We start from the raw sequence: 24,397 nt of genomic DNA, 5'->3' as shown, positions 1-24,397 counted from the left end.
TAATGTACATATTTGTTGTGTTAAGTTGTGTAACCAAAATCCAACGTTAAGTCAACATCAAACTGCCTTCAAATACTGACGTTTCATTCTGACCCAAAATGCAACGTCTGTCCTGCGTCATGTCCAGTGTCACCTGATGTTATACTGATGTCCTGTGCCTGCTGGGGTAATTCTTGTTGCCTGTTTTAATATCGCAAAAAAGTAGCACTACCCTAAATAATAACAATAAAAAAGAAACCTTAGGCTCACTGACAAGTGAGCAGTCTCTCTTTGTTGTTTGATTGACATGAATGTCAGACAGCAGGAATATTAGACTGCTGTCACTTTAAGAGCTGCCCGGATCGAGTATACTGTTACACGTGCTTTTCCCATTCAGATTACTGTGTTCACAAGGATACTTGCACAGACAAGCATTTTGACACACAAGTGTGTGTATGTATCCGTTCCAGCCTATAAAGTGGCAAAAAAAGAGTCAATAATCCTATGTTCTATGAGCACTTTTTTCACACGCATGTGCCTTTAGTAACCGTGTCTCAGACTGCACATGCATATTGGAAAATGAGCTTTCTTTCACAGCTGTTTGCGATTCAACAGCTTAAAATGCCTTGTTTTTGAACCGCAGTGCTTACAAATTCATGCAACTGACAACAACGTCATGCGTAACCGTGATAGACACGATGTTCAAAGACCTCTGCCGTTTGACAAATTTATACTCTTTAAACATGTCAGCAATGGCTTTACTGTAGTAAAACAGGTTTTTGACAGAAACTATATGGTTTACATTCCTTAAATTACCTAGATTTTCAGTTTGGCCTATCACAAATAGCATAACTAAATGAAAGTGAAAACCGTAAATATCTGGTTAATATGGTGTTGCTACAAATACCATATATTAACCAAGCTTACTGTTGTAAAACCATATCAAATGTGTGTATGTTTTGCTTTTTTACACCAAATATCATTGTTTTACCGGTAGTTACTATAGTGACTTTCCTATGGGTGCACAGCAGGACAGGAGTCATCTTGTGAGGAGGTTCTCAGGCGTTCTTCAGGTGTGCTGATCAGAGGAACCTCCAGTGCAATGCACCAATGATGGCTTGGTTTTTGCAAAGTGACATCAGCTCATTCAGTGTGATGATTTATATCATGAAATATGAGGGTTTAAAAAGACAAATGTCCCTCAAAGGGCTATGTATGTAGTAAATAAAAAGTTACTGCAACAAAGTTGAATAAATGCATCTTTAGTTCCTTGAGATTAAAAGAGCAAATCAAAGCAGAATAAAGCGGCTTTGTGTGTCTAAAGGTTCTCTATATCCTTCTGAGGATTTTTTTTTTCTTTGTGGCCTGGCAGGTTTAGTGGGATTTCAGCAGGACCGGTTTATCCAGGGAAGAACTGGTGTTTGTGTGCCACGCTAAGGAACTGCTCAAACCTGTTCTCCTCGTCAGTGGGGAGAAGAAGGAGGGGCTGCTTGGAGAGCAGCAGGAGGAGGAGGAGGAGGAGGAGGAGAGGAGCAAAGGGCGTATGTAACTCTTTCTTACCTTTCCTCTCTATTTCGATCTCATTCTCATTAGTTTTCAATCTGATGTGGCTCTCCGGGGGGCTCCGGATGACACCGGCGTGACGAGGAGGCCGACAGCATCGCGTGATTGGCAGGTGACGTGATTGACGTCCACAAGGTGGCACGGGGTGAGTGTGGACTGCTCCATTCTCCTGAACACACTGTGTTGACCAGATGTCATGTTTTGGGGTTTGGGGTTTTTATTGAACTATTCCATGATGTGATCAGTCATCAATAGCGCAAGACAAAACACAATCACTTATTATTTGAGCTATTTCAGCTGGGTGGGGTGACGTATTATTTTTTTCTATTCGATCAGTGATATGAATTAATCCGCTCTTAGCATTGCATTTAATTTTTTCTGTTCACATCTGTATATTTTTATTATTCAAATTATTATTTCTCTTTATATTAAATTAATTTTCGAGACTATCAATTTAATAATCACAAGTAATTGTGATATATGAGATATTTCATATATGAGAATAATAATAAAAAAAAGTAATAATTGAATTATGATAAGATTGAGACTATTGCTATTGTATTATAAACTCATTAAAGGTTAATATTTGTTAGCAGCTTTCTCTCTCTCTCTCTCTCTCTCTCTCTCTCTCATTTGCTCACATCTCTGTCTCTCATTTCTCTCATATTTTGATTGTCCTGCCTTTGGTATCATATCAATTATTAAACTGAAACATCAAACAAAAACAACCATCAACTGCCAAAGAACAAAACCATAGGCAGATATTGCGTAATATCAGACCTGATCCATCTCAGGAGCATACTTTCTCATGTATATTAATAATAATATTATCCCCCAGGCCTTCTCAAAGACTCTACCTGTCAATCCTGTTGACTTAACTGACTGATTTAGTCTGTTTAGATCAATTAGAGGATGCATTATATATAATCACACTTATTTGTTGACACTATGAATGAACTCTGACCCCAGATGTCAAGGGCACTGAGATTCAGAGGTCCGATATAATAGCACTCGTTTGTATGATAAATCTATAAAGGTATATTTTAAAATGTTAGTAATTTTCTTTTTTTTTTGGCAAAGTCAGCTCAAAGCAGTGGGTTTAAAACATTATTGTGTGTGTGTGTGTTTGTGTGTAGATGTGTGTGAAAAGTGAAGTTTTGAGTTCTGAGAGACAGGTTCCCTCTTGCTCCCGCTGCTGTAACGTTCAAAACTGTTATCTAACGTATCCCGACATGCAGAGAGACCGAAGGAGCAGGCGAAAATCAAAATGCAAAAAAGATTGTATGGGGGAAGGAGGGGGGGGGGGGTAACCACACCCTCCCAAGATCTCTCAGCAACATGCTGTATCTTTGCAGGCAGAAAAAATAAAGGGTTAAAAAATATAATGAGTCATTAAAATGTATTCAGATGTTTCTATGCACAGTTCCCACTTTGCATTGTTTGTGTCCCAGCAGCTTTAAGAGAAGCTCTCTACTGTATAAACTTAAAAATAGTAATATTGCGAAATATTATTACAATTTAAAAAATAAAATCTGTTTTAATCTGTTTTAAAATGTTATTTATTCCTGCAATGCAAAGCTGAATTTTCAGTATCACATGATTCCTCATAAACCTTTAATGGGTCTTTGATAAATAAAAGTTGTTGTTTTTTTTACCAAAAAATAAAGAAAGTCGGACTGACCGTAAACTTTTGAACGGTACTTTATATATATAAAACATATATTCACATTTGATTTATAAATAATGGTGACTGTGACCCGGCCTTTAAATCAACCATAGAAATCATCAGGAATTCAGTTTCAAAGATTTTTTCAGGCAGTCATTTATGAGGCAAAGTACTAGACATTTGTAGATAGTACAGGCCATGTTTAGATGTCAGCGTTGCATGTGTCCAATTGAGACCTATTTATAAGTGTCTGTGCATTACAAGGGTTGTAAATAAACTTCCTGATCCTGTTCGTTTTTAGATGCTAGCTCAAACACACATGTTGTGGTAATTCTGTCTCTCCTTATTTCTCACTCTCTCTTCTACACACAGTCATACATGCATACACAAATAAAGTTAGGCCTGCGGTGTACATCTTGCAGAACCAGTTTGGCAAGACCAGGTTTTAATAGCCTTGGTATATATGAGTGTAGAAATTTAAGCTCATATTTTAGCAGGTTAAGCCAGGGCAACAGCAAAACATGAACTGGCAGCAGTTGCACCCTAATCATGCATTGATTTAACAAATGTATATATATATATATATATATATATATATATATATATATATATATATATATATATATATATATATATATATATATTTTTTTTTTTTTTTTTTTTTTGTCCTCATAGGAAGACGGGTGAAGAGGCAGGTGTGCAGGAACACCAGCATGGCTGTAGAAAGCTTTCCTGAACTCCTTCAGAAACTGCGGGAAGTCCATGAACATGAGTTAGAGGGTAAGACCAGCCGTCTTTTTTTTTGGCAATAGGCCACTTCATAAACCAATGACTGCGAACTTTACATAACCAAAAGAATATATAACTATTGGTCACATTTGCTGTTTCTCAGCAATTTTTTTTTTGATGAAATTCAGACATTTCAATTAGGAATCTGCATGATCAGGAGTTTCACTTGAGGGCAGAAAAATTCCCCATGAAGATTTTTCTCTCAGTTAAGTCAGTCACATGAATTTGCCACATTGACAAAAAAGAAAACAGCTTGGTTTGAAAGTGACTTCTGCTTCTTAAACCGCTACACTGTTGACTATGAACATTGGCCCTGTTTTGCCTGTGAATGCACATTAACAATAACAACTGCATAAACAAAAAGAGCAAAACAAACTCTTAAATGACCAACATTAAGTCAATAAGATATTGTTTATTTACCACCATGTCATTCCAAGCCTTTTTGACTTCTTTTTTTTTGTATTTTGTCTTTCCTTCTGAACACAAAAGGCTATAGTTTAATGAATAAAGGTGGGGTGAATTCAACACGACAGCACTACATCGTGACTCATGTTAATTCTTTACAAAGCGCCCAAAAATATCGGCAAAAATGTACAAGATATTTGGATTAATAGTTGACCGAAAAATACATTTAGCTGAAAATGTAGTCAGCCAAGATGTAGAAGTGTTTGTTTCTTGATTAGAACAGATTTGGAGAAATCTATCATAACATCACACGCTCATCCTTGAATGAGGGACGTCAAAAATAGAGTCTAAAGAGCTGATAAAAACATAGCAGTAATCAACAAATCCACACCACTCGTGTGAAAAAAGCTGCATGTTAAACAACAAATCTATCATTCTTAATTATGGCTTTGTTTATTACAAACATGCAGCTTCCCGCTTCATTGCAGTTCATCCATCACATACGGATTATTGTGATGCTTTTATCAGTTCAACCGCAGTTATCCAGTTTAATTTCTGGAGTAAAATCAAAGCAGTTGCCGCCTCTTTCTGATGTGCCATCCAGTTGTCTAGATTCGCTGTGTTTTTATGTCTACAGGATGGCAAGAGAAAGTACTGGAGCTGACAAATAAAAAGAATATGTGAGTGTGAATCCTATATTTTTCAAGCTAAAATTGACTGACACGATATGAGATCGACCTCAATAATGTTTTACGTGCGTTTTCTGGTAGTGATGCGAAGCGCATAGAAGAGCTTTACAACAGGAACCAGCAGATGAAAGAACAGCAGCGGATTCTTACTGAGAACATCAAACAGCTGGAGAACAGGTGTGTGTGTGTGTGTGTGTGTGTGTGTGTGTGTGTGTGTGTGTGTGTGTGTGTGTGTGTGAGAGAGAGAGCGTCAGTCTTTTTCACGCTGGATGTGTCTGTGGATCCTCAGGTTGCGGGCCGGGTTGTGTGACAGGTGTACAGTCACTCAGGATATGGCTAAAAAAAGACAACTGAAGTATGAATCCTCCCAGCTCCAGAGTCTGCAGCACATCTCTCTACTGGGTGAGCTAAAAATAGAGCTTTTATATGAAGAAGTGTTGTGGCATTGACCATGTTGACTAGTTTTATGCAAAACGTCACAAAAGGATTTAAGCGGGTTTTAAACAAATATCGTGTAGCTGCTGTCTTATCCTAGTGATATTGTTTGGAATTAAAAACAAAGAGACTTTTGCTCCACGTACTATTTTTACATCACCTTCATAAGTTTGGGGTGGATAAGTCACATATTGCATGCTCTCTAAGGCTACATTTATTTGGTTAAGAAAAATACAATAAAATGGTACACTTTTATATTAGTATTACTGTTTGAAATAACTATAACGTTTTTTAAAACAATTATTAAAAGTATTAAAAAGTACTCATTTCTTTAAAAACAAATCAGAAAGGACTATATTAGTGATATTCATGTTTACTGCTGCAGTGAGTGAGATGAATGCACTAAAGAAAGAAAACGACAGCCTGAGAGAGGAGCTGAAGGGCTTGAGGCATCCATCAAAGTGAGTGACCTGTGTGCTCAACATGATTCCTTGCCGTATTTGTGCAAGTATTTCCACATAGTGGCACGATCTGATTTACTGTACCTGCAACTGTAGCCAGCCAACGTACTGCGGTACGCACCGAAATTTTGATAAAACCGATGTTGGTCACTAGTGGCCAGTTTAACACGTTGGTATTATGTGGTATATGTAATAATCAGGCGTAGTAACTCCTTGCTTCACCCTTCAGTCGGCAGAATGGTCATTCAGAGGATGCTATCACCCCAGAGGTCAAGGTATCACCTGACACAGCAGTAGCTGCCGTGACTTTACTGGCCTCAGGACTGAAGTCCAGCCAGCCTCCAGCAGGGGACGCCACGGTACCTGCAGCCACTGTCAAGCGTGAGATGGACAACAGCCCGACCGACAGCCTGGGTTAGTTAAGGCAGACATTTCTGACAATAATGAATATATCTTAGCTTGGACACATCTGATGAAAACACTGTCAATGTTCTTTATCCTGTACAGAAAAGGCTACTGAACACAAACTTATGCAAAGCTGGGGCAGGGCGTTTTCATTTGTAAGCGATCATTTGTTTTTGCTCTTTTAAATTGATTGTTTTATGGCAAATATTGTTCTTGCTTTTATTTTGCGTTTTATTGGTAGCTGAAATTTGTCTCTCTCTTTAAGGAGTCGAATAAACCCATGCTGCCCACCTCAAGATGGGGCACAGACCACAGTGCTGAAAGAAGGTGAGATGAAAAGACAAAACAAGATACTTTGAATATTGTGAAGATCTGACTTGTGTTTAAATGCTATAATCTGCATCCGCTAACTTGTGAGAAAGCTCTTTTGTACGTTTTTTGTAAGAATTTCTCATCAAGCTTTTAGAAAAAAGCCACTCGGTTTTCACTATACAGGGTCTTATTATAATATCACTGCCTCTTAGCATGCTAAGTGTTGTGTCTTTGGCTGTACTGATGAGCACAGAACACTTTAAACAATTTAAACATGCAGTTTCTTTACCAGTGTTTCTTTAGCTATAGTTACTAGTAATACATAATTATAAAAGTAACTAATTACCAGGGAAAGTAACAATTCAGATATGTCAGATAACTTGGATGTCCCCAATATAAACATGTTAAATCAATGAAAAAGACATATAAAACATTGTGCACTAATCTACACTATTTTAACGTTTCTTTGGGACAACGTGAGAGACATCTAGCAGATTCAATATATTATTGTAAATGTTATTAACTCCATAGTATTATCGCCATAGTATGTTTTTATAGCATTATAGTATTGTGCTTATTTAGCATTATAAGATAATATAACGTTAATGTATGTTTAGGACTGGTTGTGGTGCTTAAGATAGTGTTTGTAATTTAGCGGAGATCTCCGTTATTATGACAGGTAAATACAACAAAGAATATCGACTACATGTAGCTCGTCAATTCTATTTTTTGTGAGACTCTCTAGCTCTGTATGTTTGTGTGTGCGAGACAAAGCTCCTCAGCGATTCATGCTCTTTAACGCTACAGTTTCTGGTACGTCGAATACACGTACATTACACTGTGCAATTAATATTTTATTGGCAGTACCGGTAATGGCGTAACGTTAAAAAAAATAGTTTGATTACTCATTACTGGAAAAATATCGCAGTAAGTGACGCCGTTATTCCCATGACTGACCTTTACAGACATAACAGACATTAAACACATAATTGCAGGGCGATGTACATGATAATCAAAAGCAAACAGATGTTTTCAGCAGAGTGTTTGAGCTCTAAAGACACGGCCCCAGGGTTGCCAACTTTTGATTTCAGCTTGGAGTAAGATTTTTTTTTTTATTTGATTTAGTAAAAAATAAATAGGTAAATATATATTTCAATTTGTTTTCTAGGAGGCTATAAAAACGATTTTATTTAGTTTTTATAGCCTATTGTTTCAGTTTTAATTAACGTTCAGCAGAGTTAAGTTTAGAAATGGAAATCATTAAAGTATACAAATAAAGGTCTAAGCCAAAAGTTGTGATTATATCTGATGTGTTAAAATATTTAATATTAAATAAATGTAGCCTAATTTGGTTATGATGGTTAGATGACATAATCATAATATTGTAACTGTGCCCTCTTGATCAGTTTTTCGTGAAGAAGCATGCATAAATCATGGGACGAATTGAACAGTAAAGGCTTTAATGTTTTTTTTTAATTTATGAAAAATTATAAGCTTGTGTGTGATGTGACTTAGCCAATGCACATTTGATCGAAAGCCTAGCGGAGTGATCACAAGATGCAGGCAAAGTTTTGTATTGTTTACAGAAAGGATGCTTTCTTCAAGGCAAAAACCTAGAATGCCTAATGATGGTTTGATTGCTTGAGCTACATGAGAAGTCAAATAATTTTGCCTACCAGCTAGATTTAATGCGGGTGTGGTTTGGGTCTGGTACAGAGTTAAATGTGTGTGATGCTGAAACAGTAAAGCCCCGCGTGAGAAAATTAATGTGTGGCGTGAGAGCGTAAGAAGTCTCACGTTGAATGTGTGAGAGTTGGCAGCCCTGTTCTGGAGAAGGGCAGGGAGCAGTAGCTCATTTGCATTAGAAGAGACATGCATAAAAACAGCGTAGAGCTTGACCATCACAGAAACATTCTGAAGACACCTGAGACTTATATTACATACAAACGGGACATAATTGGTTTCCTTTAAGGTGACACGTCTTAACTCTTCTCCTCATACATCCACAGATCTTCCAGCGTGGACTCGGTCGAGCACAGACATTCCCCTTTGTCTCCTTCTCTTCCATCTCCTCTTAGTCTACTGAAGAGCAATCCTATTTTTTCTTCTGTTGCCTCTGAGGAGCGTAGCAGCCGGCAACAAATCCACGCCCCCGTCCCCTTCCGGCCACTTCCAATCAAGACCACTCGCTTGTCTATCCCGTGGACGCTCTCAGAATCTACCGACTGGGTAACGGTAGCAGCGGGCGGCTCTGGCGCCGGTAGTGGGATAACAGTGCACCCAAGCCAGACTCCAATTCCCAGCTCAAACATACTGCGCTTCCCTAAACTGGTCCCACCAAGCAGCAGCCACCAGTCTCGCACACATGGCCCGACACCTAGCGCTCTGCGGCCCTGGTCCCGCAGGAACCTGTCAGAGCATGCGGAGAGTAGAGAAAAGAGAGCGACGGAAGCCGTTGCAGCGCCGCCCCAGTGGAAGGTCACGGCAACGCAGCCGGAAAGGATTTTTGGAGAGAATCTGAGAGAGGAGGAAGAGGAAGCACCGTTAGACCTGTCTGAGTCTGGACGTTCAAAAAACAAAGAGAAAGAGAAGATACACTCACAGAGCGACGCATCTTCATCTTCATCTTCCTCACCACCTGCAACGCTTTCCTCTTCATCTCAATGCCCATCAAGCCCTCTAAGCGACCAGCAGACAGCAGACAACAATACACAGGTAAACTTCAAATGATGCAGAAATACCTCCTCATTAAAGGCATTCCTTTGGTTTAGATAATATTTAATAAGCGCTTGCTTCAACAGAAACGTTAAAATGATTGTCAGTCAGGTTTAAAATGTCCTTTTTCTTAACAGCTTTAGTTAGTTTTCACAACAAATTAAACATTTTCCTTTCTTTAGTTTGCTTTCAATAAGTGAGAAAGCTTTGTATTATTAGGTAGTACAAGATAATGCAGTTTTGATCAAATATTTGGGATATTACTCTTTCGCATGGAAATAGACATTCTGGTTTTGTTTAAATCAAGGCCACGTTGTACTCTTTCGTTCCTTTATTTAACACGGTTAAGTTTTGGAAACGATTTCAAAACACAAATTAGCACAACATGGCCACGACCGACCTAAAATGACTTCATTGAATTCACGTTTCAGCAACAAAACTCTGCACGTATTTGTGTTTACGAGGATGCAAATACAATCGCATGTGATGTTTGATTCATATTGCGCAGCAGGAGGAAGCGCAGGAAACGTGTGAGGAACAGGAAGAGGTAAAGGAAGATGAAACATCTCCAGCAGCTGAAACGTCTGTCGGCTCAGAGAAGAAGAAAATCCCACCGCTAACCATTTCCCTGCAACCAGGTAAAACTCTTGTCGCTTGGTTCAGGTGTATTTGAAATGTGCTAAGTTGAATTGCACTGTTTTACCTTGCAGTTGTGGTAATGGAGACGCTTAAATCAGGAGTACAGGTAATCTTAGAGCTGAATTAATTTTATGCAATTAAAAATCTGACCAGCCTTCTGATATCAGTTCTAACTTCTGCTTTGTTGTGGCCGGTGGTGAAGTTTCCCGATCATGGAAGCAGACCAATGGAGCACGAGGAGAAAGAGAACAATAACCTTGAAGCAAGCAGAAAAAGATTTGGGCAGGATACTGATGGCAAGAGATCATCTTTTAGAGATTTATTTATTTAAAGCTGAGCATTTAGCATCTTCTAAAATGCCACTTTTATCCTAGCTTTTTCCCAGCGCTCGCTAAATGAGAAGAAAATTCGGCTGAGCAGGGGACCTCAAGGAAGCCATGCAGACTCAGAGCAAGGATGAAGGTCTCGTCGTGTCATTTTTTTATATCAGTTGGCTTTGCTTAGTGTTTTCACGATGCTTTTCTTCATATATTTATTCTTTTATATGCAGGCAATGGATCTGTGGTTACGCAGACAGACAGTTTCGCTTTCATCCTTCGTTTTCCAGAAAAATCACCACTAGACTACACCTCCTTCAACGTAATACTCATGTATGCAGCCGAATGCATTCTGCAGTCCAGACTGGATTTAAATAAGATATCTCAGTAGCATGCGCAGCTATATCACTCATGCTGTTCATTAGCTACTTCCTTGGGTCAGTTTCCAAGCACTCTTTAGCTGTAGCAACACAGGAAGCCAGCTGTATTTTACCGACAAGGAGGGGATGTTAATAAACTTATCAGCTACATATGTTGTATTTCCTCGGTTTTACTTTCTTCTTCCTCTTTTGTAACATATAACAGTTTATTAATAAGCACGCATAACATGAGTACACGAGTATAGCATGAGCCTTGTGTTGCAGACGTCGTCATGTCACTTTGTGTTCTTTCTCTCTTCCGTGTAAAAGGTGTCACATCTCATCTATTTTTGTCTCTGTCTGAGCACTACGGCCCGCTTCTTGTAGATGTGACAAAATGAAAAACCCTCGGCTTCCCCTTTTGGTTTTTCTGAGATGTCAAGCATATATTTTGTAATAGTGAATTTTCCACTTGCAGCTGTAAAAGCTGCAAAAGGAGGAAGGGTAAAACTGTGAAGAAAAAAAGTACACTTTTTTTAAAACGTTCTGCACCGATGTTTCAAACTAGCCGAAAGCCTTTCTTTTGCACTACTTATAGATAGTTTTAAGAGATCATTTGGAGATGATCTAATACTAAAGTTCCTCAACGAATGCCTATAGAATTAAATACGATTAGAAATATTCTGCATGAACTAATGGCTGTGGTCAGACTTTGCAAACTATCACCTGTAATGATTTAGGATGTGGGAAACACCTGCGTTGCTGCAGGAAGAGGGTAAATCATTTTCACCACGAAGAACAGTGCCTCGAGTCTCTGGAACAATTCAGCGTTTTCACTTGAATATGCAGATCACTAAAATTAACTTTCTTTTTCTTGCATACCGAACAAAAGCCCTTAATGTATCGCACCTGACTTTGTTTCCTAATTTTCTAACAAGATTGTTTCATTCGATCCATGCTGTGTTTAATACTCCTAGGTGTCCAAATCCTTTTCTCTCTTGTACGTATTTGCATATTAAGTATGAAGTTGTTTCTGCTTAGTGTTTATTAAAGAAGAGTTCGATTCATGCATTTGCTTGTTTATTACGCTTTGTCTTTCCCTGTCTCTTTCGAAAGAAGAGGGTGTTTAATCTCACCATCTGATAGAGGATTATTCTGTCATTATGTAACTGTAAGGCCAGACCAACTGTTTGTCTGTTTCCAATCCAATAATACATCTGTGTGTGCTTCTCACTGTGGTTGTGCACTATAGATACACTCAGCTCGCTCTTCTAATCTGTTCTCAAGCAAATCTTATCTAAATCTGCCTGATATTTATTTATATATTTATTTTTGTTACGTTTTCCTGTTTAATGCTACTTTTATCCTAACTTTTATTTGAAATCGCTCTTATTATTTGTACAAATTTGAATGAGACTGACTCAGTTTTTTTTTTTCTTCTCAGAAGTGAAGTGATATTGCAAAAGTGTTTTAAAGAGCTTTTTTTTTTCAACCTTACACAAAATACCCTGGTTTCACAGTGCAGTGTTGTACGAAGACTATTGCATGAATAGGGCATGCGGATATTGAAGCGGAATTGTTGTGACCGGTTTCCTTTTAGGGTGCGTCTCAATTCTCACCGAGCTCCCTGCGTAGACAGCCGTTTAAGCGTCGCACTAAGAGCTTGCTTGTCAGCTCGCTATGAATCGGACGGTTCCGGTGTGTGTGTATATATATATATATATATATATATATATATATATATATATATATATATATATGATCTGAGCTGACTTGGTGCGCGCCCGCTGCTCTAAAGTGTTGCCTAGGGAGGCATCTCTTTAGTGTTTGAGACGGCCCCTAACTTCCTCTTGGACAGTAGAGAGCAACAGTTTTGAGTCACAGACACAGAGGCGCATCAGTGTGATGGAGGAGCCGGTGTAAAGCGGCTTCAGCGTTTCAGCATCTCGGTTAGATTTCGTAATTAAAGAAACATACTTTTCTTCTGGATTGCGACTTGAAGTGGTAAGTTCGTTTAAAACACAGATTTGTTTACTATTTACTTAGTTTCATCATTTCTATTTTATATCACCGTGTTCTGTTTTTTGTTTATTTATGCTTAGTTTTGTTTCGTTATTAAACGTTTAGAACGTCTTCAAAAAGCCCATTTTCTATGTTGTTGTTGTTTTTGTTTTTTTTTTTTTTTAAAGAGGTTTCATATTCGCCTAACTTAAATAGTAGCCCTAATATTGTTATTAGAATTATTTTAATAGGCCATGTCTACTAAATGTTTTTGTTTTTTTTTTTTTTTTGTCAAAAGCTGCTCTTTATAGTTTCCCGGCCTATTTTTTGTCCTTTCTAAAACTAGAATCCGGTCTCTTCTGTATTAACAGCCTAAAAAAATGATAAACCTACTCGTATTTCATCACTGAATTAGGCTCAGCTGTTTATATTCTTTTACTGTATTGTTCATTTGGATTAATTTCTAAAGCATGGCAACTGTATCCAATCCGATATTTTGCATGTCTTTAAAGGCAGTCGTGTGTTTGAGGAACCCCCGTGTTTCTTTGAAATAATATCTATAGCTACAGTGCTACTTCCACAGTTCACTATAGCTTTACAGAACACAACAATATCAGAAGACACATTTAAATATTTCTCTTCCTCCTTAGAGGATCCATCTCTTCGGGTAAAAGGACACCCGAAAACCCTATTTACAGTAACGTTTCACGTTTCTCTGTTGGCCTGCCGAAGTCAGTCAGCTATGGTGTTTCCTGACAGTTTACACCCACAGCATGTTTCAGGGAGAGCAAAACAAATAACAATGAGAGAGTCCTGACAAGGAAGATGGAACTGACACATTTGCATGTGCGGTTAAAATGAAAAGAGATGTAGCTCTGAGTCTCCCTGCGCTCCTGTGGGAAAGGAGTAGGTGCTTCCTCTGAGCTCTGGGGCTTTGAGGGACCTAGTTATCTTTGGATGGGTTGGGATGAGATGGGCGACGCCGTCCAAAGGCAAATCGGAAAATTTCCTCCGGGTGCGATCGGTTATCGGAATCGGAGTCGGAAGGAGGAAATGTTACATAAATTGAGCAGGTTGAGAGGAGACTACCTGAACATAAGCTCCCCTGCGAAAACAAGTGCTTCGCTATAGCTTTCGTTAGATTACCTTTTATGTAAATAATAAAACAAAATATAGATATAGGGCAAAAATGCAAATTATGTTTTCGGACATCAGCGTGTTGTTTGCAATTGTATGAAAATGCAATTATAATCTGAATTGATATTAAATGCTATTTGTTGAACCACGTAAATAGGACTTAAATCTTTATATTGTATGTCATTTATTAATTCTGTTGTGTTTGAATTATAGTTGAAGTACTATAAGTACAAATATTAGTAACGTTTTAAACATTTTTACCTTTTAAAGGAAGCATTGTATAGTGTACTCTCTCTTCAGTAGTCTGTATTGTAGCAATATTATATTATTTTCAATTCTCTTCGACGATATATACTAAAAGTGTGCGTTTCATAAAATGAAACCCATTGGTCCCATTAGAGTCAACCGGTGAGACTAAAAAAAGCGTTTGAAATCAAAAGCAACACACAAGAAACAACTTCAAATAAAGAGAAAGCAGAACATGGGTGAACAAGCTCCGGGAAACGGGTTTTTAATGCGCCACACATTTCTCAAACTCGTTGCATCTACTGTAGGACGCAACTTTAGCCGTTCTTAAATTACAATTCAGTGTTCAGATGATTAACATTTCTTCAGCTTGCTTTTTCGAGGTTATCTTCTGGACAAACAGACCTGCCATTGATATGAAATTTGGTGTTTTGTTTGTGGTTTTGTGTAGGGTCGCGCACGTCCAGATTAAGAGTAAATAAGTTAATTATCAAGCATTAAAATGAAACATGAACCTCCGCCATAACAGCACACTCCATTGACATGACAAGACATGCAAGTTGAAGGTCCATTACTTGTGGCGAAAGCCACATAGAGGCCGAAAAGCTCAAAAAATGGTTTCCGTGCACCTCTCGTTCAAATGTGAGGAAAAAATGGCTTTTTTCTTTCGATAATTGTTCAAGTTGGAATCTATTTGTGATGGAAGGCAGCTCTTCGCGTTTTGGTTGAATAATTTCTGCTATGTTCTCAGAAAAGTGTTAGGGTGTTAAGGGTAGCTGATTTGAATCAGCTTTGAACATTAGGTCTTAACCAACCACAGTTTCCACTGAGCAGCTTCCGCATGTGCATGTGTGAGCGAGTTAATGACAAAACCACAGGCGAGAGAGAACTGCAGCCTACAACGTGGAAGTCACTATGAGAAACTGGTTTGATTTTCACTACACGTATCGGTCAAGGTCACTTATCCCAAAAGAGTCACACGCCGATTATAGCAACCGATAGCAACCGATAGCCCCTACCGAAGGGCCTCGACGATCTTCCAGTGACTTTGGGAAATCGTGTTTATTTCTGATTGTAAATACTAATCTAAAGTACCATCTCACCACTTACCACTCAGGTTCATCGTGTTGTACAGTAAGCCAAAAACTGGCGTTTAATACAATTTGAGTCATATATGGCGCATCACAGACACGTTTCCATCATCGTCTGTTCCACGCGTGCTTTTCGAGCATTAGGAATAAATGCTGTTAATGGGAACTCAGAATAACCCGTGCTTTGCATATTTTCTATTCTGGAAATAGTGTTCTGTTTTTAAACGTGCGAGGGCAACCTGCATTAGTGTCTTCTGTTGTTTGCTCTGCAGGCCTCAACATGGGCTGTGTGGGGACCAAACCGGAGCAGGATCCTATTGGCAAATCGATGGGGAGCGATGACAACCGCAACCAGACGGCACATTACACCAAAGACCCAACGGCGGGCTCCAAAGCTGTAAGTACAAGCATTTACAAATTTCCGATTAAATTAACAAGACTTTTCAGGGTTATTCTTGATCATGATTTCTACTGAAAAGTGCTGAGTTGCACTAAACCATCAGAAATGGCTGTTTCAGCACATATTGCGACTTCAGATACTGTACTTCCGCTTTCTTAATAGTCAGAGTGACTTTGTATATATTAATATTATTGCATATGTTAATAAAATATTATGTGTAGCATTTTGAATTACTTTTCAATTTTACATTTGATTTTAGTCCATGTTGTAGTTATTTTTTAACTAATATATCTAAGTTATTTTTAATATATATTTATATGTAAAGGGTTCATTTGGAAAAATTCATTTCATTTCAGCTTTATTCCAATTACTGAAAACATAATTTTTATTTTTCGCTGTTAACAGTGACAACACCCATCTGTGCTCGTGTTTCTAGCTTCTACCTGATTTACATAATGACCCGAGAAAAAGCTTGAAATGCTTATTTATTTAAGCAGATATCCTCTATTTGAAAGGCCGCCTCAGCTAGGTCGGTTTTGTGTTCAGAAAAGAGAACTGAAAGGTCTAGTTTGCAGTTATAAACGCTTCACCTCTTCTTCCGTCTACAGAACAGAATGGCCTCTAACCCAGCTTCTGGATCGGATGGTAAGTGAAATGGTGTATATTGCAATACTTGCATCTCATGCAAAAATAAAACATACAGTAGTGTGGTATTAAATGTGTCATGAACATAAAAAAGTAGCTTGTTTTGAGGTTTAGTGGTGACGCAGAGAGTTCACTATTTTCCACTTGCATTTCATACAACCGCGATGTGTGCCGCTATCAATTCTCAACCTTAATCGCTGTATATATAGTATATATACTCGCTTTAAAACTGTTGAAACCCTGTTTGAAACATGCTGAGTATGTGTTACACTACTCAGAACCGTAGCGATCACAGCTCTTTCACACTAAAGATAACATTTGCCTTTAGCTTCAGAGAACATTGCCATAGCTCTGTATGACTACGAAGCTATGCACGAAGGTGACCTGGGCTTCAAGAAAGGAGACAGAATCAGAATCCTTCAGGAGTAAGTAGACCTGTCGTTCCGAGTGAGGGTTTAACATGCAGTTTCGATTGCAGATTGTTTGACTGATTGGTGTGTTTAGGTCAGGCGAATGGTGGAAAGCAGCATCCATCAGCACTGGTCAGGAAGGCTTCATCCCCAGTAACTATGTTGCCAAGGATACTCTGGAAACTGAAGAGTGCGTAAATACAGTTTGTGTACATTTGTAGTGGTGCCACTGATCTCACTGTAAAGGTTGTTTATAATATGTGAACCTGGGCCTGGAGCTCTTGTTCCCTGAAGATAGTTTGTAGATTTAGTACTAGTATTTTGATTAGTACTATGCTTTGCCAAGAACTTTAAAGGTGAATATCCTAACAAAACATACATGGAAAGCTTATTTATTCAGCTTTCAGATGTTAAAAAACCCTTTTATAACTAGTTTTGTGTTCCAGGGACACGTGTAATAATAATAAGGTTGTGTAAATTATTATGATACTTTTTATTTAAGTTATGTTGAATTGATCAAAAGTGACTGTAAATAGTTAAACATTAAGCTGTTCTTTTGAACTTTAAAAAAAAAAAAAAAAAGGGCAATTTTTTTTTTACAGTTTCCACAAAAATATTAAAGAGCTCAGCTTTTTTCAACATTGATAATATTAAGAATTGTTGGCATATTGCAATGATTGATGGATCGTGTGACACTGAAGACTGAAGTAAGGACTGAAACACAGAAATAAATAGCATTTTAAGGTTATTTTAAATTATAATGTTTGACAATATTACCATTTTTACTGTATTTTTGATCAAACAAACAGCCTTGCTGATCACAAGAAACGTTTGAGCGGTTATGGTTTTCACTTTTTTTTCTATGTATATGTCTACAGTTGGTTTTTTAAAGGTGTCAGCAGAAAGGATGCAGAGAGACAGCTGCTGGCATCTGGAAACAAAATAGGATCTTACATGATCAGAGACAGTGAAACCACCAAGGGTACGTTCAGCGGAGTGTTAAAGCTGAAGGCTTATTTTCTTACAGCGGTAGCATTTTTACTCAGCTGCACATCTACCAGTCCCTTATCTGCCCTTAAAAACGTCTGCATCTCCACCTTTAGGAAGCTACTCTCTGTCTGTCAGAGACTGCGACCAAACAGGAGACACGGTGAAGCATTATAAGATCCGCACGCTCGATAATGGCGGTTTCTATATTTCTCCACGTATCACCTTCAACACTCTGCAGGATCTGGTCAGCCACTACAAGAGTAAGTGCAGTGCAAAAATGCAAATATCTGGACACATTTTACTGGATAATATACATATTTAATCTTTACCAACCTTTTTCATGACGGATTGTTTACTTAGCGGGTTTACAATTAACAAGCTGTGTAAATTTGCATCTACAGAGCAGAGCGATGGGTTGTGCCAGTCTCTCACTGTCGCCTGTCTGAGTCCCAAACCTCAGAAACCTTGGGAGAAAGATGCCTGGGAGATCCCACGCGAGTCCCTCAAACTGGATAAACGTCTGGGAGCAGGCCAGTTTGGAGAGGTCTGGATGGGTAAGACACATGGTTTGTTTTGTACGATCTGTCCAGGGTAAAATACAGAGCTAAAACAGTTTGTTATGTCTCTAAAAAGTCAGATTTGAAGCGTCCGAGCATTGGCGGAAAGATGCAAACATTCTGCATTAATATGCCTATATATCTATGTTAATAACTGAAACTTGAAAATTGTATGATATTTTTTTATTGAGTACTACTGAATATGCTATTTTACATAACAGATGTTCACATTTACTGCGTAAGACAAATTAATAACTGAATGTAACTTATAAAAATTACCCCATTCAAAAGTTTACATACATTTGAATCTTAATATTATGTGTCATTTTGAAATCTATCTTTTGACACTGAAGTCGCGTAGTTATTACGAAAGGTTAAAACATGTACTGATGCTAAAGAAGGCCACGCATTGCAGTAAGAGACAGGGTTTAAACGTGGGATGAAATGGATGGACAGGGTAAATTGTAGTTATTTTGTCTTCTGGGAAACAAGTATTTATGTTGCTTCTGAAAAAATATGATCGTCAAACATGATGTAATTTATTTTGTCCCTCAGTTGACCCCAATGTGAAAATATGGATTTCAAAACTGGCTTTATGTGAAGTAGCTTATTCAGGACAGTACTAAATAAAAAACCATTTGCATGATCCCTCCTATTTAGTTAAAATTATTAACATTTTGCATATTGTTGTTGTTGTGTGTGTGTGTGTGTGTGTGTGTGTGTGTGTGTGTGTGTGTGTGTGTGTGTGTAAAAATGTAATAATTGTGACTTGTATCAAAGCAATATGCCAGGTGAGACATGGTGAGACTTACAAGGGGTAAAACACAGAATGACCTATTGCTTTATCAATAGAAAATACGGTCCCACTTTATATTAAGCCTGGCTCACACTACAGGATTTTTAAAATCCAAACTCATTTTAAAATCTAGTTGCGGCACACACATAAGAAGAATCTATCTTCCCTCAAATCTTAAGCACGCACACACTACAAGATTTCAACATCGTGGCGCATCGCTACAAGATATTATAAAGGTTATAATGGCGGAGGGAGCGCCTCACGAGATCTCAAGCAGCACCAGGTCCTCATTGATATTTCAGCGATGTTTACTTTAGCTAGCAGGTATTCTATAGTGTTTGTCTTGTACTCAAAACTGAGGTTCTCTCCAGCGCTTTTTATATTTTCCTTACGGTTGTGATACGTTTTTGACGCATTATTCAGACAGCGGTGTTAATACAGCAGCTGTTTTGCGGTGCACATTGGCTATCGTGAAAGTACCGATGCAATCATAGCGATTATCATCCCGATTTAAATCCTAAACATCAAACCTGACCGGGGGATGATATCAAACATGTTACAAGCTCAAAACAGCTGCTGTAATCACCAGTAAACCTACCCAAACTACCAAACCTGTCCCTAACTTTACCCGTATCCTACTTCAACAGCAGAAAAAATGGTTTGCGTTTCAGTATGAACACAGTAAGTACATTGTACTTATTTTTAAAGGGGACCGAAAATACATTATACAAAATGTGCATTATTGATATGAAAAACACTGACGCATTGTTATTCAAACGCAAGTTATTATTACAGTAATATTTTTCCCAATTTATCGGACCTGATCTAATATAATATAATAATAAGATAAAATAAATATATATTATGTTTATAATATCAATATCTTTATATCAGTTATTTGTATCTAAATAGAAAAAAAACCACAAACCTAAAGCTGTACCTTAAAAAGTGACCTGTTCTTGAACCCAGTCTTAAACCCATGAGTTTCTCAGGTCCTGTCACACTAATAATGCAGAATTTCTCATCTCAGAGATAACTCATCTCTGTCTGCCCCTCAGCAACATACAACAAGCACACAAAAGTGGCAGTGAAGACAATGAAGCCTGGCAGCATGTCTGTGGAAGCTTTCCTCATGGAGGCCAACTTGATGAAATCCCTCCAGCACGACAAACTGGTCCGTCTCAACGCTGTGGTCACCAAAGAAGAGCCCATATACATCATTACAGAGTTCATGGAGAAAGGTGTGTGTGACTCCAGACTCCACCGTGCAGAGCATGCCTTTATTTTTCTGTTACTTATCTGTTGGTGTGCCTGTGTTTCACAGGCAGCTTACTGGACTTCATCAAGAGCGATGAAGGGAATCGTGTCCAGTTGCCCAAACTGATTGACTTCTCAGCACAGGTGAGATCTCATGTGTTCAGTTCATGTGCTTTCCTTCCACATACAGAGTCACGTTCCCTTGATGTGGAAGACAGGTTTGCCTTTGTGGATTTTAATATTCAAATGTGATAACTGACAGAGAGTAATATTTGTGTACAGAGGTGTGTGTGTGTGTGTGTGTGAGAGAGAAAGAGGGTTGAACCTAACATGACAATCAATTCCTTTTAATTTTTGTCACTGTTAATCCAAGATATTATCGGTTTGTTCTCTCTATCGCCCAAGTAATTCTTTAAAATATTGAAATATACACTAGAATATAAAAGAATTTTATGCTCACAAAGACTGAGCAGAAAACCATACAGCTCTGAAGCTGTTTTTAACTTGTAATACATTTCTCAGAGAGATCGTGTGACATTGAAGACTGGATGAATAGCGCTGAAAGTTCTGATTTACAATCATAAGAATATATTATATTTTAGTTTAATATATTCAAACCGACAACAGCTATTTGAGAATATTTGCATTGTTACATTTTTGCTGCATTTTTGTGCAGATGAGCATAAGAAACCTCTTTCAAAACATAAAAAAACCCATTGAGAATCAGGTATTAATGACATTATACAAAAATATATATTTGGAAATAATTGGTATGAAAAATGTTTCATTCAAGTGTTGATTTTGAATGCAGTTGTGTGTGACAGTTGCAAAAAAAAAAGGGTGTGACCATGAGTTGAAAAGAGGAAGAGAACTGCAAGCACTTAACAAGACAGATGTGAATCTGCCCTGACCGATAAGAGGATTCACACACACACACACACACACACACACACACACCATTACTGCTCATCACACCTCTCGCTTTCAGTGGCACAAACCTGCTGTAAGCAAACCATTAAAAGTAAACTTTTTCTCTGACTTCAGATAGCAGAAGGCATGGCTTACATCGAGCAGAGAAACTACATTCACAGAGACCTTCGCGCTGCCAACATCCTGGTCAACAAGAGTTTAGTGTGTAAGATCGCTGATTTCGGACTGGCCCGTATCATAGAGGACAACGAATACACCGCCAGAGAAGGTTAGCGCGATACGCAGCCAACATTAATGTTGAGAAAGTTCATTAAAGTGAACTGTGGATACATGCATGTTTTGTTGTAGGATCAGTCAGAGGAAGTGATGTTAATATCTTTTTTGTGACCTAAGGTGCAAAGTTCCCCATAAAATGGACCGCTCCAGAGGCCATAAACTATGGTTCCTTCACCATTAAATCAGACGTGTGGTCCTTCGGCATTCTGCTCACTGAAATCATTAGCTACGGCCGCACACCGTATCCAGGTCAGTGTTCAGCGCAGTGCACTGAGAATATAAGGGCATTCTCTGGAATCTGAGCCATTTGATCCACACGGATCTCTGGGACTTCTGGGACTCTGAACTATTACTTATTCGATTTTTTTAAAAAAGTGTAATTTATCCTAAATCAACTGTGACTGCGTTATCAACCATTTAAATGAAAAAATATCAGAGTGAATGTGAATGTGTTTAATTTCTACTAAAACGTAACGTTAAATTAAACTTTATGTAAATGATTAAAGAGGTCACCAAATGACAAACCAAAATTCATTTGACATTTTGACAAATCAGAGGTCACTGTACTCTAAAAACATCATGTAGGTTTCAAAACTTTCTATATTTAGTGAATGTGAGGTCTAAGACAGCTTAGATTGAAGGTAGTCTGCCAAAATGACGTTTTGTGGAAAGATCGAAACTGAAAGCATTAATTATTGACACAAGAGTGAGTAACTGTTTTGATTAAGTTTAATATATATATATATATATATATATATATATATATATATATATATATATATATATATATATATATATATTTAACGATCTGCAATAACAGACAGAGCGTCTGTTATTGCAGATTGTTTAAAATATGTTTAACATATTTTAAACCTTTAATATAAATGGCAGCATCATTCAATTTATCAGCATCAGTGCCAATGTCACATAATTCTTCAGAACTCATTCTAATATTGCTGATTTGTTGCTCAATATTATTTATTTATTTTTTTAAATAATATAAATTCCGAAAACAGTTGTTAATGGAAACCATGATACATTTTGTAAGCACTGCTTAATGAACAGAAAATTAATATGATATAGAAATCAATTGAATGCATCTTTGTTGAGTAAAATCATTCCAAAAAATCATTTGAACTGTAGTATATTTACACATTTTGTAAAACTTTGTTTTTCAGTAACATGGAATAGTAGAACATTTGCATTACTAAGAAAATCTTTCTTCAACCCTGTTGTACTAAAATAATGTTTCACCTGTTGCGAACAGAAGTAGGTTTCAGGCTTTCTTCTGGTGCAGTAATGCTAGCTAACTACGGTCTTGGAGTCTGAAGTGAGAGAATATGATTTCATTTGTGCAATAACCACATACAATTCTTTTGGAAACAATTTTGAAAAATTCTGAATAGTTCAGCTCGAATTACCCAGATCTACTTTAAGGTAACAGCTGATGCTAGAAGCTCTGTGTTTGTGGTGTGTTCAGGTATGACAAATCCAGAGGTGATCCGTGCTCTGGAGAGAGGTTACCGTATGCAGCGTCTGGACTCCTGTCCTCAAGAGCTCTACGACATCATGCTGGAGTGCTGGAAGAACAAGCCTGAGGACAGACCCACCTTTGAGTACCTGCAAAGCGTGCTGGAGGACTTTTACACTGCCACAGAGAGCCAGTATCAGCAACAGCCTTGAGACACACACACACACACACCTTGACACGACCTTGATCTTGCATAAACCCCATTTATCAGGAAGAAATGTACACATATGTAACTTATCCATGCCGACCTGTTGACTTTATACATATGTAGTGAAATTAAATGTGAAAAGTTATAGTGTGTTATTTAATGATATGTAAATGAATGCAATTTCAAAATCTTAGCAATAGCAGTTTCATTCCTATCAGCCTTTTGCCTTACAATGAGTGTTGCACAACACAAGCTATATGAAGTTAGGACTTTAATATGAAACGTGAGAAATTATATTTTTTTTCCATGTTATAACTTTTCTGATTTACTTTTAAAATCCTGATGGCGGATGTCTTTTAGAGCTAATCATATGTGTGTGTGTGTGTATTGTATATATATAAAAGAAATTGTAGCTATGATTGCTTAAGAAAAGATAATTTTAAACCTTCAACCTACATTAGGTTTTAAGTTATTGTGGATTAGAAAATGTATATACACTTGCTCACAAAAAAAAAGGTAAAGATTTTATTGAAATCATTGCTCCAAACATTTCAGAAAAAAAGCATCTGTACCTATAAGGTAGTTATGAATACTTCTTTGAGTCACTGTGTATTATATTATGAAGTTGTAAGTTCAGGCTTCATTTCTCCAGATTTTCAGGTCATTTGAAATGTATCTTACTTGTATATCTTCTGTTCTGTATATTTGTTTGAAATTTTGTGCAATAATAGTAAACCGTGTAAGTGACATTCTATTTTCCTTTAAAGGACCTTAGCTGTGGCTTCTTTAAAAATTTATCCAGCTGTTTTTCAGCACACTTTTCCATGATGTAAAATCGATGTAAAAGAGTTGCCTATGAATAAATGTATGCGTGTATGTATGTGGTTACAATTAGTCCATAAAACAAATAAATTAATTTCCATTTTAAGTAGGGTGAAGGAGAAAATATCATCATTCTTATTAAACCTGGTAAATTATACTCATGCATTTATTAAACCATGGAAAATTACTACATTGTAAAGTCCTTTAAAGCACACTTTAATATGCATACATTTCTGTAAATATGTTTGCATTATGATTTCCAACTGTAAACCTTTAAATGGCTTGTTTGCAATAAAATTCATTGCTATATATTGATATATATACATTGATATAACAAATGATTAAGAATTAAAAGCCACCGTGTATTAACAAACGTATACAATTTTAAAGGCCTTGTTTTAAACGAAACCGTTCCCACCCTCTTTT

At 37.5% G+C, this 24,397-nt stretch overlaps 1 protein-coding gene across 1 annotated transcript; it reads left to right on the top strand.

The window, feature by feature from the left end:
- Positions 1–1,524: 1,524 nt before the first annotated feature.
- Positions 1,525–24,077, top strand: LOC122329207 (RBBP8 N-terminal-like protein). Its single transcript, XM_043225407.1, is given in 25 exon segments — positions 1,525–1,687; positions 3,884–3,988; positions 5,040–5,268; positions 5,381–5,493; positions 5,912–5,987; positions 6,217–6,401; positions 6,495–6,547; positions 6,658–6,719; positions 8,714–9,419; positions 9,928–10,057; positions 10,130–10,164; positions 10,261–10,354; positions 10,433–10,516; positions 15,482–15,606; positions 16,218–16,254; positions 16,583–16,679; positions 16,759–16,854; positions 17,543–17,646; positions 17,768–17,914; positions 18,056–18,208; positions 20,066–20,248; positions 20,332–20,408; positions 21,309–21,462; positions 21,588–21,719; positions 22,951–24,077. Coding segments are annotated over 24 exon segments (3,342 nt in total). The 5' UTR covers positions 1,525–1,687; positions 3,884–3,921; the 3' UTR covers positions 23,154–24,077.
- The last annotated feature ends 320 nt before the right edge of the window (positions 24,078–24,397 follow it).

The sequence above is a fragment of the Puntigrus tetrazona genome, chromosome 23, assembly GCF_018831695.1.
Source record: "Puntigrus tetrazona isolate hp1 chromosome 23, ASM1883169v1, whole genome shotgun sequence".
Taxonomy (NCBI): Eukaryota; Metazoa; Chordata; class Actinopteri; order Cypriniformes; family Cyprinidae; genus Puntigrus; species Puntigrus tetrazona.
The sequence above is the reverse complement of the archived record's forward strand: the minus strand, read 5'-3'. Positions and strand labels throughout refer to the sequence as shown.